Genomic DNA, 17,595 nt, shown 5'->3' on the forward strand with positions numbered 1-17,595 from the left:
AAGTATAGGAAATTTTCGAGGCACTTGAGAACGTTGATGACACAACGAAAAAAGAAAAGTAAACAGCAGAGTAGGAAATGATCATCGAATATACAAAAATGTTTGGGAAAATAGAAACCTAATGATAATTAATTGGTGAATTTCTGTTCAGTCCATGGAATATTATTCCTAACACCTTGTTCTAACACGAAAATACGCACAGCACAAATTTCCGTGCAGAAAAGTTGCAAAAAATAAGAAGAGTCTTACAGACTATGCTAAGAAGAGCGATCCTATACGAAACAAATGTTATGTGTGGGCAGGATCAGGAATAGAGTAATCTGTTAATATTCTGAACTATTGAAGATTGTAGTCTTTCTCATGAAGCATCTTCCACAGAACTGAGGTGAAAGAAATGAAACATGATTTGGAGAAGCAGTTTTGGAGTAACAGTTTGGACTGTAAAGGAATGTTGAGCAACTGTGGCATGGATTCCTGCAGATCTGACAGACATTGGAGACAATGGCCATAGAAATATCTGTAGAAGAGACACAGTGCTGAAGCTGATCTTCTATGGGAAAGTGGATGAAGAGATTCTGGAAGAGCAGTGTCATTTATAAAAAGGACTGACATATTCTGAACAGCATAAAGATTTTTAGGGAGGACTTAGGTGGGTCAGCTCATACATGAGAGCAGTATTTCAATGTTGATCGGATTTGGGATTTATACTGAGTCAGTAACTGTTCAGCAGAGAAGTACCGTCACGCGCGGAAAAAGATGATAAGTTTTTTGAAAGATCCTATTGAAGCGATATGATTATGCCAGGAAAGGGTTGCAGTAAGCGTTAGCTGGACGAGAGCGATTTTCATTTGACTGTTGAGCTGAGCATTAACAAAAGTAAGTGGAGAAGACGTCAGGTCTTTTTAACGGGAAAACAAGAAAACGCGTTTTTTTGGCACTGAAGTTGCTTTTATCCCAATTATGGATACTGTGGAGATCAGTGATCAGGGTACTTATTGTAGATTATCTTGAAGCTTGGGATGTTTGAGCGCTGCAATGCTTGTCATAAGAATAAGACGAATCGCGTGTGCTATCACCAGCAAATCTATGAATAGGTTTTGCAGTTAATGAGAGCAGATCGTTTGTATAAATCAGCAAGAGGGTGGGTGAAGTGACAGAGCCCTGAGGGAAACCAGCATTGAGAGTAAAGTCTGAGGAGTAAACACCATCCACCATACACGAAGGGATCGATCTGAGAGAAAACTGGATTTCCATTCACAGAAGGACGAAGGCAGTCCAAATGATGGTAACTGGTTGAGAAGCTCTCGATGCCACTTCCTATCCAAAACCTTGGAGATGTCAAGGGCAAAAGCAGAGGTTTCTCCAAACCTTTCCATGGAATGGGTACTGATGTAAGTGATGTAGACCAGGAGATGTCCTGTGGATCTAATTCGTGATGAAATCCGTACTGGTGGTCCTTAATAGATGGCGATTCTTAACCTGTTAAAGACCTGACTGGATAACCTCTAATACTTTACAAAACCGATGTAACAGCAATAGTTCGAAAGCTTAAGGGTAATCATTTATCACCTTCTTTGGGAGCTTGTTGTATGTGAGTTTTCGTCCATGTCGAAGGGTGAATGCCAGCTAAGTACAATTTAGTGAATACATGATAGGGGTGTTATTTCAGGAGCACAATGGGTGGAATTCGATCAGGACAGGGTGCTTTTGTGGTATCTGGTTTGGAAAGAACAGAGAAACTAAATATCACGAAGATGGCAAAATATCCTATAGATATAGATAAAAAAAAAGCTTAGAAATGGAGCGGAGAGTATTACAAAGGAATGGTGACATGACAACTGAAGATGAAGTAATTCTAGCTGTCTTGGAGTAAAAGCTTTGAAAGTTTGCTTAATGAAACAAGTATTGACAGCATGATGGCAGAAAAAACTCAAGAATAATAATTCAGGGTACTCATTGTAGATGATCTTGAGGCTTGGGATGTTTGGGAGCTGCAATGCTTGTCATAAGAATAGGACGAATGGAGTGTGCTATCACCAACAAATCTATGAATAGGTTTTGCAGTTAATGAGAGCAAATCGTTCGTATAAATCAGCAAGAGGGTGGGTGAAGTGACAGAGCCCTGAGAGAAACCAGCACCAATCACCAAAAAAAACTGAAATGTGGAAAGCCAGCTGGAGTGGATTTTATTCGACCAGAAATGCTCATATGTGGAGGTATAAAGCTTTACTATAGCTAAACCTCATGATTCAGGCTTGGTTAGAAGGTCGAATTCCAGGTGATTCTAGCAGAGTGAATACGGAATATTTATGCGAGTATACTTGAGAAACGGCTAAGAAAAATTGCGAAAGGGAAGCTTGGAGAATATCAATGGATTTGGGGCAAATAGACAGACGGATATCAGAAAGTGATATACAGTGAGTGTAAATCTGCCAGATTTAAGGTGACCAGTTGTGTACTACACAAATCTCTTTGTGCCATTATTGTTCAATCTATACATTAATGACATAAGGCAGGGTGACACATCAGATGTGCATTGTTTGCCGATGATGCGAAGATAGGCTAAGCCAGGGGTGGGGAACTCCTCGCCCGAGGGCGAAATTTTGCCCGCGAGTATATTTCAATTCGCCCCTTTGCTGATGTACTCAGCAAAGGGGCGAATCAGCACACTACATACACTATATATAAGAGTTAAAATTTTCCAGTCGCCCGCTGAAGTTTTTAAATTAGCAATTTTCGCCCTTGATACAAAAAAGGTTCCCCATCCCTGAGCTAAGCAATTAGGGATTTTACTGATATTCAGCACTTACAAAATGATTTGAATAGGAGGGAAATTCGGGCAAACGAAAATGGCTATCAACTTTAATTTAGCAAGTATAAAGTTAGGCACTTTGGAGTGATTAGAGTTCCAGCGTCATATTATATTAGCGGGATTATTCTACAAGAAACTGAGGAGACAAGGGATCTTGGCGTATTGGTGGATAGGAATTTCACGTCCAAACGTCGCATAGCAAAATTTGCAAATATAACTCAGAGGATAATTGCTATATTGAAGCGAACCTTGACCTGTAAGAATAAGGAAGTAATTTTGCCTCTTTATAAGGCTTTGATAAGACCACACCTGGATTATTGTGTGCAGATTTCGTCTCCCGGATTCTAAGGAGATAAAGAAGCCGTAGAAAGGGTGCAAATAATAGTTACAAAGATTATATCCGGATTATGGGATTTAGATTTTGAGGACAGAATGCGAGTATGTGAATTACAGACGCTGGTTAACAGGAGAAAAAGGGGTCATATGAAAGAGCTCTATAAACCTTTGAATGGATCTTATAGGATATCATCTGATGAAAATTTTCGTTATATGGAAAGTGGCGAGAGAACACGAGGGCATCCATGGAAATTAAGTTTGTTCGCAGTCAAGGAAGGGGAGCAAGAGCTAGATTTTTCTCATAGAGCAGTGAGTGAGTGAATGGGGGAGTGAGTGCATCTAGTGTGAAAGAAATTAAAGGAAGGTATGACAGTTGGTTTGGGTGATTTATAGCCTCCCTCGATGAGTCCATGACTCCATGGAGGTCTCATATAATAATAATAATATATAATAATATAACAATGATATTTGTTTAAGTTTTTATAGATCAGGAAAATGCATAAGGCAAAGCACCCAGAGAAAATATACTCAAAGCGCAAATCGAGCATTCTATTGAGTAATACATGGTTAATATTTGGGTTATAAATACGCAGTTAGAATCGAAAGAGGTGCAGGAAGATGGTGTGATGTAAAATCAGATGTGAGACAAGTATGTACATTATCCCCTCTGTCATTCATAATTTAAATGGATAATAGTCCCTTATTCAGAATGGGAGAGGAAATATTAGCAAAACAAGTGTTCTTTGTGGCAAGATGGTAGAAATTGGACTCAGAGGAAGATCAATATCTAGGAGGATCGATAGAGTAAACGGTGCCTTAAGAAATATAGGATCTGATAATGGAGTTTTGACAGAGAACGTATTCATTTGGAGGAAAATTGCCGATTGGAAGTTAGGTAATGATATAACTTGTTTATGTGGTACTAACTTAACATTCTGTATTCACAGTGACATATCAGGAATTGGATGATGATATGTTTATATATTGAAGATATAAATGAAAATTTAATGCCCACACTGAAAATTTCTAGAAACAGTTTTCAAAATGCTGTCACGCGATCTTTGTGCGCAGAAGGGCAAGAAAAGAGCACAATATTATGAACATTGCAAAGATACATGCAGAGATATTTGAAATCATGGAATGAGAGAGAGAGAGAGAGAGAGAGAGAGAGAGAGAGATGTATGGCAAATCCTGTGTAACACATTTCTTCAAAAATAATCTCCCAGAGAAGAATAAACCAAAGTGAAGATTGAAAGTGACGTCTCGAAAAAATGCGACAAGAACACGTTCTCTTCACCTTAAAAATGATGAATATCAGTTAATTGTATTTTATCCTTGATTTGAAGCGCTATCTAAACTGCCTCCCACAAGCCGATGATTTAGTTTTTCAAATGATACGTTAAAAAGAGCTGATTCGTTACACTTGTCTCCCAAAACTGGTTTCGCTGCAGAAGGAGATAGCTGAAACAAAAGTTTTAATCTCTTGCATCAGCATATTTTAATGCTGAAACATTACAGATAATATGCGTAACAGACAATGTAAACTATCGATAATAACAGCGTTCATTGTTTTCTGTCCTTCGCGTTGGTTTTACTGATTTTACATGAAACTTTATCGGACGCATCGGATTTCGTCTCGTTCTGCACCACCATTCTGGCCTTGTTTATTTAAAGGTTAATACTATTAATAATGCGCATCTCACAGCAAACAATCATCAACCTACTGTACATCTATTAGAAAGAGGATGTTTCTCTTTGTGGAATTACCGCTAACGAAACTAAGGCAACAAGACTCCCGTATATATATATATGTCTGTTAACTGCATGTGTTCCGGCAGGACTGTCTGCTGTTTTCTAATAAAAAACCAAGTTTCTAGGAGGAAAACCATTCCTCCTGCTCCTCCTCCTTGAACCAGCTAACTCACTTTCAGATGAAATGTCCTGTATAAAACTTCATATCCTAAAGTGAATTCGAACCCTGATCTTTCTTCATAAGGATATTTTCGTTACCAATCGAGCTTTTAACACAGCAACCACCTTCCTCGATTGTTATATCAAACCGGAGTTAACATGCGCACTCTTTCAATAATATGCACTCTTGCATAACTTTTCATGTATAAAATGGTTTCACGAGGGTCTTCGTAGCTCAGTCGGTATAGATGAAGCCCTTTGACCGGAAAGACCTGGGGTTCGATTCCCGTCTTGACGTGAGGAATCTTTACTAGTCTCTTTCTGCTAAAGGTGAGTTAGCCGATCTCATACGGAGGTGGGGGGACTCACCCGAAAACTCTGGTTTTTCTCCTCCAGAACAGGCAAACCAGCCCTGTGAACACACATGGATTACAGTCATGAATACGTTCCAGCCATATGCCGGTCCTGAGTCTAGATAAAATAGTGGGGTTGGGGAAAACAACTGTGAGCTATTAAAAATCTCACCAGGAACATTTTGTGGGCAATGCCTACAAAGTCACCTACGGTCGGAAACTACTGAAAGGGAAAATCAGCTCAGAATGGTTTCACGGACATGAGCCGTTTAAAATAAAAGTAATGCTGGAAAAAATACCATTTACAATTCATTTTCCAATGCAGAGAACATCATGCAACTTACGGAAGTTAAATTAAACTAAAGATGCAATGGTGAAGACCACATTTCGAGAAATGGATTTGTAGAAAGTTTAATAAAGAGCGAAGATAGGATGCATCGCTCAATAGCAAAAATTAATCCGTTTCATACTTACCAGCGAATTTCGTATGCTGTACAAGTGACAAAAGGCAAAAATTCAAGTTCCTTCATAACTCACACTTTTTATAAAGAGTTATGGATCCATTTCCCATGTCCTTGTTCGAAATTTCTAACAACTCTTATGATATAGATGGTGGATTTTTCATTGACCTCTGACCTCTATATCTTCAGCGTCATCTCTCAGTTTTAAAAGAACATTGCCTTTTAAATTCACGTGCTTGGTTTGACAGTTACTTGGGAAATTCAGCTGCTAAGAAATAAGGCGATCACTTACATTTCTTCAGGAGTACACCTCAAGGAGTTCTTTTCGACGAATTTTCGAGGGTTACTTTTAACTTTAAAAAAGAAAATTTGAACATGAAAGTTTCTTTCTGAAGAAGACGTAAGGGAGTTCAAATATACTCATCGGGGACCATGCCATTCATAGTTCACCATCGTTAACGGCCAACCATGAGAATGATGATTACGAAGATGTCGGCATTCGAGTTAAATTCTTACTAAGAGAAACAGAGAAGCAAATTCGTTTCTAAAAACAAGACAGAAATAAGATCAAAATGTGTTTGTTCTTACCTCTGTTTATCAAAGTGAACTAGTATCGCACTTGAACAATTATAATGTATTCATTCTTCTTTTTTATGAAGAATGAATACATTATAACTTCCTTTTTTCAAAAAGGAAGCCTCTATAAACATAGATTATTGTAATTTATTTAATATAAAAAGTTATAACTTCCCTCAGTGTCTTTTTGAAAAGAGCCAACATACGTTTGTATTCATTTCGGTATAGCGATCAAAAATCTCCTTCATTTAGGATGGCTACGAACGAAATGCAATTGTGTTACTTTTCAACCATTCCATTGCTTCTACTTCTGTACTGATTATCTCCCAAAACGTATTAGCTGTAACTTTAAAAAAAAAAAAAAAGAGAATATCCTGCCAAATGTTGGTGTTGCAGATCTCGGTTAAAACGTTCTATTACCCAAAACGAGTGATCAATGAATGCAAACCTCCTTGAACCAGAATGATTTAAGGAAGATATGAGTGACGAAATTCTTGTTTTCAGAAAAAGAAACCGACACTAATTATAGATACAAGAACAAAGAATGTTATAATGATGTCTGAAGAGCTAGAAATGTTCTCAGGAAGACAGAAGCAAGATTTCCTGTAGTAATGAAGAAGATAATTTTCTTTCTTTTTTCACCGAAATATTAAATTAAGCTATTCGTGGATTAGGCCTACTGGGGATACCACGTTAAAAAAAAGCGCGCCTAATACTCTACCTCAAAGGTGGTGTGGAAAAGAGTACACCTTTCATCTCTTTTCTGTTCTCTCTATTCTCATTAAAAACAGCGATGCTGATATGAAGTAGAGATACGTTTGGGCTTCGAGGTTTATTATTGTTGGATGAGTAAATGTTCGTAAATCTCGTTATATACCCCCATAATAAATTAATTTTAACTAGAATTAATTAATTGTGGGGGAGTATATAACGAGCAGCTACGTCTCCAAGACGTAGCGGCTTGGAGACGGCTAACTCATCTGCAAGTGAAATATTCTTACGAAGATTTCTTCGTTTGTTATTCAGGAGTTGCTGTACTGATGGTTCAAACGAAGAAATCTTCGTAAGAATATTTCACTTGCAGATGAGTTAGCCGTCTCCAAGCAGCTACGTCTATGTGATCAGCACGTTGTATTTGGTGATTCAGAGTGCTTTTTTGACCAGTCTACCTGTTCTGCGGGATGAGGAGTTCGACTTTCTTAGGATTCATACGGAGTTGAAAAGCTTTTCAACTCCGTATGAATGTAACTCCACTCTCATTTAAAAAGTATTTAATAGCTATTGAATTTAGTTATTTCATTCCTGTGTGTGTATGTAGTTTATTCCAGAAATGTTCAACATAACTAACTACAACTACGAAAATATGCAGAAATAAAGATATCCTGGACTTCAATGAAATCGCCTTCTTGCGTTAAAACCTCTCAGTAATTGTAATAAAATATTTAATATTTTAAATAAAATTAAATATAATATTAAAATATTATATACAATATATAACAAGAAATAGAATAAAATAATCTCAAAAGTTCGAAATTGAATTTTTAATATCTTTAAGATATTTTAACAATATGTGGGAAATATTCCTACACCATTCTTTTATTTTGTTAATATATATCTATTATAATCATCGCAACAAATCCTAGAACTACAGAGGATACAAAACAGTGTTAGAGGATGATACTGGACGCCCCATGGTTCGTCAGAAACACGCAGATCCACAGAGAAACTGGATCCCCAGACATCCATTCTCTCCTTCATGGCTATGCGGAAAAGTTTTTCAGCAAGGCACACTTTCATCCCAACCCACTAATTAGACAAGCTTTCAGTTATAGTGAACATGACTGTTACAAACATAAAAGACCCAAGGCAATCCAGCTTTCAGCAGAACAGAGCTAACTCCATAGTTCACAAAGTGCGAGCATAAGGCTCACAACCCCCCCCCCCCCATCAAGCTTCTCGACACAGACAAAGGGAAAAACAAAAAACATTTTATGCTTCACCCAGCAAGCCAGTAACGTTGTTGTTGTTGTTGTTGAAGCATTGCATTATCCACAACGTCCAAACACCTCAAGGAGTTCAAAGTTTGTGGCACCACAAACAGAGGCCTGAGGTTAAACCAGGAAATGCAGGATCATACTGTTTGCAGATGAAATTATTAATCGCCATTTGTTTTAAGATTATCTCTATAAAAATTGATTTTATTCCGAGTGTTATACACGTTGGTGCAATGATTAGAATCCGGAAAATCACTGACTCAAGACCAAAATACAAAAATATACACATTTAATAAAACTAAAACAATATAAACACTTTAAAATAAAATTACAGTACTACAAAATACTGGATCTAAGGGCTTCTTAAATGTTCATACAACAAAAATGTTCATAGTCAGTTTCTTTGTTAGGACCTTTTCCGAAAATATAAACATTTTCTTCTTCTTTTTTTTTTTTTTTTTTTTTTCCATAGGATCCTTTGTTATCACCCTTATGTAGTATAAAATATTATTCCTCCTGTCTGATTGATGTAGAAATATTCTTACCTCTTGCAGTTCAATTTGAAGCACAATTTAGTAATTTTTTGTTCCGGAGAAAAAAAAGTTTCTTCTACTACTTCAAAAACAGCATATCTAAGATGAGCTAATTCCATCGCCCTTTCCAGTAGAAATAACAAATAAATCCGGCGTCCTTAAGAGAGATGAAACTTTCCCATCAGCGTTTTCTCGAACTGTACAGGGTTTCCCAAATTGTGTTGCGCGGAAAGTGAATAAGTGTTCCCAAGCCGTGTATTTTTAAACATGAAAGAAATTCGGGAAAAGAGAATACCACTGTTTATGACCAGTCATAAAAATTCTCTGCAAGCCGATTACAACAATGGGCGGCGTATCCTCTGTTCTCAAAACTGAATGAAATAACACTTATATTGCAAATGTCAGTGACCACTGAAATTGAAGATCAAGGTATCTGTATCCGGTTCTCAAATCTAGTAAAGTTAAATTTTTGGTGATCAGAATGGGATATGTCAATGAATATCAGCACAAATTAATTTAATGATATCGGCAGGAGGAAACTACAATATGCTACAAGATTGCATTATTCCAGTGATTGATGAGTGATTTAAATGTAATTTTATATTTGTCAACATGTCACACTGTATACATAAGTGTATTAATACTCTTTATGATTATGCCATAATTATTAATACATTACAAAATAACCGAGGTGTTCCGTGAAAATTTCAGGATTTGTGAAGTGTTCCGTCGTAGGAAAAATCTAGGAAACGCTGCTTAGACGACTGCAATATTTTCTTTTATTTACTAATTACTTGTCGACAGTCTCAACTCCTACAGTAAACTCACACTTTTACTATTCCTTTTCAGAATCTACTATTAATATTCTTTCGACTGTCACATGAAACTAAATAAACTTCATAAGAACAAAATTCCTCTGTGTTCTTAAACTTCCATTAGCTCTCTCTTGTTTTTTTCGTTACTTCGATACCAAACGCTCTCTCTGTGTCAGCTGTCAATCACGCATCAAACTCCTCGGCAAGCATGCGCACTCCATGAAAGTGGCAAGCAAGAAGTTAGGTATAATGGCTGACATGTTGTCTCCGTTAGCGTAACGAGTATGTCTTTATAAAACTCACTACAATAAAATTTCTAAAAGTAACACAACTATCCAAATCCAGTAAGTACTTAAATTTTTTAAATGCTTTACATTTCATTTGACAAAATAACATCAATAACGGGCACATCGCAAGTGCCGACAATACGTGCTATGAAACCAAAACTAATAATGTACTATTATAAACAATTTGTAAAAATATTCATAATTTTAAATTATGATTATTTTTACAATACCAATACACCGCCGCCTCCGAATTTCATACTTGGGTTTACATAGTTGGATAAGAGACGCCCACAGCCGTCCATCTGCTCGGTTGAGGGCTTAGAGTGATTTGTCGTTCCGTAAATCAGCCTTCCAAGCTTCCACGTCCCACTGTACACGCTCTTTTATTATTATTATTATTATTATTATTATTATTATTATTATATTTGATGCCTCCAGGGAGTCCAAAGACTCATCGAGGGAGAGTGTGCCAACAGCATCGAACGAATATCCCTTTCCAACTACTAACCGCGCTCAAGCTTGCTTAACTTTCATGAGCCATTAGTAGCAGAGGCTCTACCAATCGACCAACCTTTTCACCACTGAAGATGGCGCTGCATGTTGGTTTGGGTAATGTGGGGCTTGCATTGCGGTCCTACCATGAAAACGTCTGTTGTGAGCCTCGGTTCTGAATGTTTTGTGCAGATTTGTGTTTCAGGCGAATATATAAATAGTTCCAATCAGAGAGTCTAAACGTTTCGCTAAATGTCGGAATCATTCGTACCTTAAATTGTAACTGTTCTCAATAATTGTTTCACCACCCATGAATAAATGCTATTTGCAACAAATCTCCACTCAATCATTTCGCAAGTGTTGATTTCTGTTTAAAAATACGAAAATGATGGTAAAACAAATTGAATCCATTCATCACTGTCGTAATGCAGCAGTATACACTTCGCGAAGATTTACTAGAAAGCGTCCTCTACAAATGCTATGACGTCATTGTCATGGAAACGTAAATATGACTCTCATGTACGTCGCACATCAAGATAATTTTCTTCAACTGCAGACTGTCTTTGAAGTTTTCGTATCAATTTTCATAAAGAGATAAATCTGGTTAAGAATTGGTAAGTTGTTATTTTTATAATACATAATATGCCAGTGTTTTTTTTTAGGATTTTGTTTACGTTTTAGAATATTACAAAGAAAACAGTGATCACGATTCCAAAAGGAGTTGCTAAGCAAACTTTAATAAAGTTTGCTTAGCAACTTAATCTGTCGTAAGTGCTTGTTTTCTGACGCATCAAAAAATTTGATTTATTATTTTTTTTTTTTATAAATAATGCATCACTAAATTCTTTATAATACCCAAAATAGAAAATGTACTATGCCCGACTTTTATTTATTTATTTATTTTGTCAGAGAATGGCATAAAAAGGAAAATTATTTTTACAAGTTCATCAACCTAGTATATTAAATTAAAAATTTAATTTGGTGTGCATATAGGGAAGGAACACAAATCTCCGATTTAGCATAATAAGTCCTCTAATGTCTTTTATTCTACAAAAGGAGTTGGCGAATCTTCGTTTGCCCTAACTAACCTTTTGAAGCGATCGATAAAGCGAAGCTTTTCAAAAGAGTGAAAAAAAAATCCTGCAGACAACTGACGCCATGTGATTGTTCGTTGTGACGTATCTGTATGAAACTCACTGGAGAGAAAAGGCAAGTTGAGTTGTTTCTTCTAAACAGTGTACCTTTTGATTAGCGTGTATTACAGAATAGTGAAGACAACAGAGAAATTCTTATAGGAATTCTTATAAGCATAGGAACTGAATACGTGATATTAAGATTGTGTTCAGAGAACTGTAGGACAGACAATCATGCCCATAGCAGGATTCCAGCCCTCATCCTGTTGGTTGGAAAGAGTAGATACACTACCGAGGGTTAATAATAATGTTTATGTTATTATATTGTATATTATAACTAATCAGATCCATAAAAATGACGTGTCCGTATTTTGAAAGCATCTGTAATTTCAGTATAAAACACTTTATAATTAACATATTAAAATGCCGACCTGATTTGGCCGAGTGGTAGCATTTATGTTTGTGATTGTCTGTGAATATATTAGTGTGGTGGTTGGCAGTAGATGGCGCTGGTGTAAATGATGATGGTAATTGAGGTTCGTTATAGTTGGTGAGTTTGAGTGGTGGAGACAGAAAGTTGTTGAGTAGGTTCCACTGGTGGCGCGTGGCTTGAAATCGTGGGGGTGCTGCAACTTTTGAAATATATATACACGCTGTAAGTACAGTGTATACGTGTGGGGATAAAATATGAAAATTATGGTAAAAATTAAAATAAAAATAATTAAACACGAAAAAAGATTGTTTATTATTGATAAAATTATACAGTTTTTGTAATTCAAAATGACTTTAAAATAAAATCCATTCCTTTAATTGTAATTAAAGGAATGGATTTACAATTTTTGGACATTACAATTAAATCCTTTAATTGTAATGTCCAAATATTTAAAGAGACGGAGTAAACACGATAAGCACTACGAACACTACTACTTGCGCAAACTGCATATAAACAACAGTGGAACCGCGCGACGGACAGTGCCACATTACGCTAATAGCTCGTATCTCAATATGACGTGCATATGCTGCGCGCGTGGCAAATACTAGACACTGTGCTAAACACAGTGCCGCTAGGGTCCTTCGTCCTCCTAAGTGCTACAAGAGGGATTTTTATTATTTTTTATACAAAATAAGAGAATCGTATAGGATTGTTGATGATAAAATTAAATATTACAAGCAAATGCCTATATACGAGTCGTCCCTGGTAGGTTCCCTCCCTCAATGAGTCTTTGGACTCCTTGGAAGTGTCACGTAATAATGATAATAAATATATGAATATATTTTAAAATTAACATACCGAGAAATATCGATTTAAATGTGATTAGATGTTTCAGACTTTAAGATTTGAATGGGATAACAAATGCATTTCTAAAACGATATCTCACTAGATTCTAATATTCAAAAAATATTTTTTGAATCTCTATATAATATCTAGCACAATAATAATAATAAGAAGAATACATTTCTGGACTCATGAGTTTCGTCTAACCCATCAATATAGTATATAGTTTGCTATCTTTTGAATGTAAAGTGTATAATTTCAAATTTTGTCCGATCGAACTGGTAACAATAATCATTTACCCGAAAAGTCAGTTTATTCATATCATCCTACGACCTACAGGATCTCGATATCACTTTGTTTATTATTTTATTATTTTCGATTTATTTATTTATTTTGTAACTCGCACCCACAAAAGTTTTTAAATCTATGGTAAATGTATAGGGATGGGTTAAGTTTTTTTTTTTTTTTGTTGTTGTTGTTGTTATTCTTATTTTATTAATTATTTTATATTTTAAATTATATATTTTATAATTTATTTGAAACTTTAAGAACAGTACAATTTAGTATGGAAAGAAGTATGCTTGGTATCACAAGACTGGATCATAAAAGGAATATGTGGACAAAAGAAGTACTGGATTGGATTCCACGAGGGGATATCTCCGACTTTCTCTTGCTATTATTAATGTAACAGCAAGGGAAAGTCTTTCAATGCCATGTGAATGCAAATGCAAAAAACAGATAATTTCTGTATTATTTTTTTTAAAGGAATTAACTGAATAAAAAAATGAATGATTGAAATATGAATAAATAAAATGCATTATAAAAACAAGTAGATGTGGAAATCAAGTACGTAGTCAGGGGAGGTGGAACAAGCACTTAAAACCGAGGATTTGAGTGCTCTATTCTCTCCCACTCTTTTTCTGAAAATTGTAAAACAAGGGTAGTCAATGACCCACTACATTGCTATGATAATACAGTTGTCTCGTTTGTATAATAAAAAAAGTAATCTATCGGCAAAGACGTAAGCTATTGACCTAAAAGCAGCAGGTATGCATCTAAGTATATGTGTGCATATTTATATATGAATACAAAATTGTACTTAGCTATTTATTCTTTTATTTTCTCGTTACAGGAATGGCTGCTTTACCTTTTCGAGAAGTCTTCAAAGAATATGATGTTTCTAATGCGCTGACTAAATTCACCATCAAGTTGCACAGCTATCTGATATCTAGCCCTGGCAATCTGTTTTATTCGCCTTTTAGCATATCGCTTGCATTACACCTTCTTCTAGATGGGTCACGTGGTATTACGGAGTCGGAGATTAGGGATGTTTTGGAATATGATAGTTCTACTGCTTCACACGAAAACATAAAGAAGGGTATGCAAAAGATGTTGGAATTTTTTCGGGTGAGTGGCGAAAGTAAGTATCTCTTAGATGTCGTAAATGCACTTTTAATGAACAAGAATTTCGACTTCAATGAGAAATATGCAAATGAAATGAAAAATACCTATCAAGCAGAGGTGCAAAGTGTTGATTTTACTAAAAAAGAAGAGGTGATGGCCAAAGTAAATTCTTGGGTACAAACAATGACACGTGGAAAAATTCCGTCCTTGCTAGACTCGATAAGTCCAACGACTGTGTTTCTGTTGCTGAATGCAGTGTACTTCTTAGGAACTTGGGAGATTCCCTTTGATCCCGAAGATACAACTTTAATCGACTTTTACAACAACGGACTTGAATGCTCCGTAAAACCAGTGCCCATGATGTACTTGGACAACGAACAATTGCGTTATTGTTATATGGGAGATGCAGAGCTTAATCGCGACTTCTTTGCTTTGGAACTTCCATACAAAGATGATGAGATTGTTATGGTGATTCTTCTACCCAGATTAATCGATGGATTGCCAGCCCTTGAAGAGAAACTAACCGTAGATTGTTTTCTAGAAATGATGAACAGTCTTAGCAAATGCAGATGTAAAGTGGGTTTCCCAAAATTCATATTGGAATACACGAAAGAAATGTCAGAAGTACTCCAAACTATGGGAATGAAAAGTGCTTTCGATAAATCTAAAGCTAATTTTCAAGCTATCTCTGTCCACCCTGAAATTTTCGTCTCTGAAGCTATTCATAAGGCTTTTATTGAAGTGAATGAGATTGGCACTGAAGCTGGTGCTGTAACATGTGGAAAGGCAATACCCTTGTGTGGGCCTAGAAAATTTTTGGCTAATCACCCGTTTCTCTTCTTCATCATTCACAAACCAAGCAACATGATTCTGTTCGAAGGAAGAGTAACAGAGCTTTAAACTGAGGGAAAATCTTATAGATGAATTGGGAATTATTTCGTTGTTATTAGTTGTCAGTTAGGTGTTTTCAATTTCCTCTACGGGAAAAAAATAAATAAATAAAAAATAAAAATAAAATCCATAGCTGCTTATAACATAGCATTTCTAGGATAAAGTCATGTACTGTGTAAAAAATAAAAATACAATGAAGTTTGAGAAAAAATTATTAAGCTTTGTTTTTATTAAAACGTTTAATTACGCTATGTTATTATAAAAAATTAGCTAACGCCTTTTTATTCCAGTATATATAGGGAGTAGGCGAGGCCGTTTTTAGCCCTATCTAACTTTTGGAGACTGAGTGGGCAGTTCAATCTCCACTGGCAGCCAATCAGCGATAGCTTGCCCAAGGCTATCACTAATTAAGAGGCACACAGTGAAGAGTGACGGCTCAACAAGTGCCGCCATCTCGTGGTCCCTAACCCTAACACTCGTATTTAATGTCTGAAATAATGTTGGTTCTACGGTCGATTTTCTTGAGTTTACGAGACGAAAAACCCGAGTTTCCGGGAGGAAAAACCTGCTTGCCCGTGCCAGAGATCGACTAACTCGGGAACCGGTCGAAGATAGGCCTAGAAAAATTTCCTCTAGTCGCCGACTAGACTCGAAATCAAGTCTTCCTTCGTGCGGCCAAGCGCCGTGGTATGCAAACGCCACATCCACTAAGCTACACAGGCTCCCTATTTTATTATTCTATATTATTATAGAGATCTATATTATTATTATTAAAAATAAAAAGTAAAAAAAAAATATTAAAATTCATTATGTATTACAAATACAAATTATTATTAGGAAACAGGAAATATTCCTAGGAAATTTTAATCAGTACCTTTTCATTGAAAATTTCCTAGTTATTCAACTTGACTGAAGAATTAGATGAAAAGTGGGCTCCGTATAATTGATGCACCTCTTGTGAAATTAGACTCAATTGATTCAAAGAAAGACCAGTTTATGGCTTTTGAGTCACCAGTGATGTGCTGCCATCTATTGACGAAGGATTAAAATATTGTATGAACTGTATAGCTCTCTTTGCTTTCTTTGCTAAAGAAAGCAAAGAGAGCTCCCTATTTTAAAACCTTAAAAAAATTAGTTGAATGCATACTAATTTTAGATTGGTATAATAAAAAATAAATCTAGGTAAATTTTTGTTAACTATTATTTGCGATATTGTAGAATTGTTATATTTCTAAATAAGGGGGGAAGGCACTCCGAGATCATGCCTAAGGTGGGGGGTGACAAAATCTTGAGTCCCACACTGAATAAATGCCTATCATTGGGTTTTCGGCTTGTCTGCAATTGCTAACTCTTCTCTATAGCTTTAAGCCACTGTGAGAAATATTTCAATAAAATATAACAATAATTTTCACTGTTAAGTATTAATACGTGGAACTTGTGATGGCATCAGCACTAGGTAATAAAAAAATAAAAGTAAAAAAAAAATCTTATAAGTTTGATTTTAGTCACCAACTAGAAGAATTTTTTATAAGCTATTTTTAAACTGCTTCAAGAGTTAATCAATCTTTGAAACATGTCAGAGAGCTTTTACTCTGAAAAAAAAAAAAAAATCGGGTTTTTACCTACATCTCAAAGAAATTAACCGTAGACCTTATAGGGTGATCATCCTGTAATACGTGCTAGAAGTAGAAAAAAGAGACACTAGATGGCAGCAGTCCTGTAGTACTCCTAAGCATATACCCACTGGCTAGCGATTGCACTAATTTTCCAGTGTTGATGAAGATGGAGACTGACTGCCAGCCGATTTCCAAAACGTTAGAGTTAAGGAGTATCCCCTTCGGGATACTCCTTAACTCTAGCTATATATAGTGAAACTTTTTACCCCCCCCCCCTTACTCTCTTTGAGTGATAATTTATTCATTTTATAATATTAATGCTGAAACAAGCATTAATATTATAAAATTTGATATTCTGTAAGTTAATGTGTTTCTGGATTTGTAAGAGTTCATTATTCTTAATTTATTTTAGTTATTATTAAAGTTATTATGATAAGCGACACATCTACAGGTAGCACCTATAGTTAGAAAGGTGATTAGAAATAATCGCAGTAGTTGAAGACCCATTGCCTGTCTAGATTGGTTTTAATAACTGTAATTTTAGGATGAGGCAGTTACACTTATTTCTAACAATATAGTTTTGGGTCTAAACTGATTGTTCACCTGACCAATTTGTCTCGTTCCTATCATGAGGATCATGAAATAAATATTTAATTTTAATTATATTATTTATGAAAATTTTAATTAATTATAATCCGACCACAG

General features: G+C 35.7%; 1 protein-coding gene across 1 annotated transcript; it reads left to right on the top strand.

The window, feature by feature from the left end:
* Positions 1-11,077: 11,077 nt before the first annotated feature.
* Positions 11,078-15,352, top strand: LOC150098478 (intracellular coagulation inhibitor 3-like). Its single transcript, XM_090405244.1, has 2 exons — positions 11,078-11,184; positions 14,112-15,352. Exon 2 carries the CDS (start codon positions 14,114-14,116, stop codon positions 15,281-15,283), a length of 1,170 nt encoding a protein of 389 aa, XP_090261370.1. The 5' UTR covers positions 11,078-11,184; positions 14,112-14,113; the 3' UTR covers positions 15,284-15,352.
* Positions 15,353-17,595: the final 2,243 nt, after the last annotated feature.

This window comes from Typopeltis vanoorti, chromosome 15 (genome assembly GCF_054136105.1).
Source record: "Typopeltis vanoorti isolate ZY-2024b chromosome 15, IOZ_Tvanoo_1.0, whole genome shotgun sequence".
In the NCBI taxonomy this organism is placed as follows: domain Eukaryota; kingdom Metazoa; phylum Arthropoda; class Arachnida; order Uropygi; family Thelyphonidae; genus Typopeltis; species Typopeltis vanoorti.

Bases quoted from the DNA above. Each gene is read 5' to 3' on its own strand.
- LOC150098478 (XM_090405244.1), top strand. From the start codon at position 14,114: ATGGCTGCTTTACCTTTTCGAGAAGTCTTCAAAGAATATGATGTTTCT.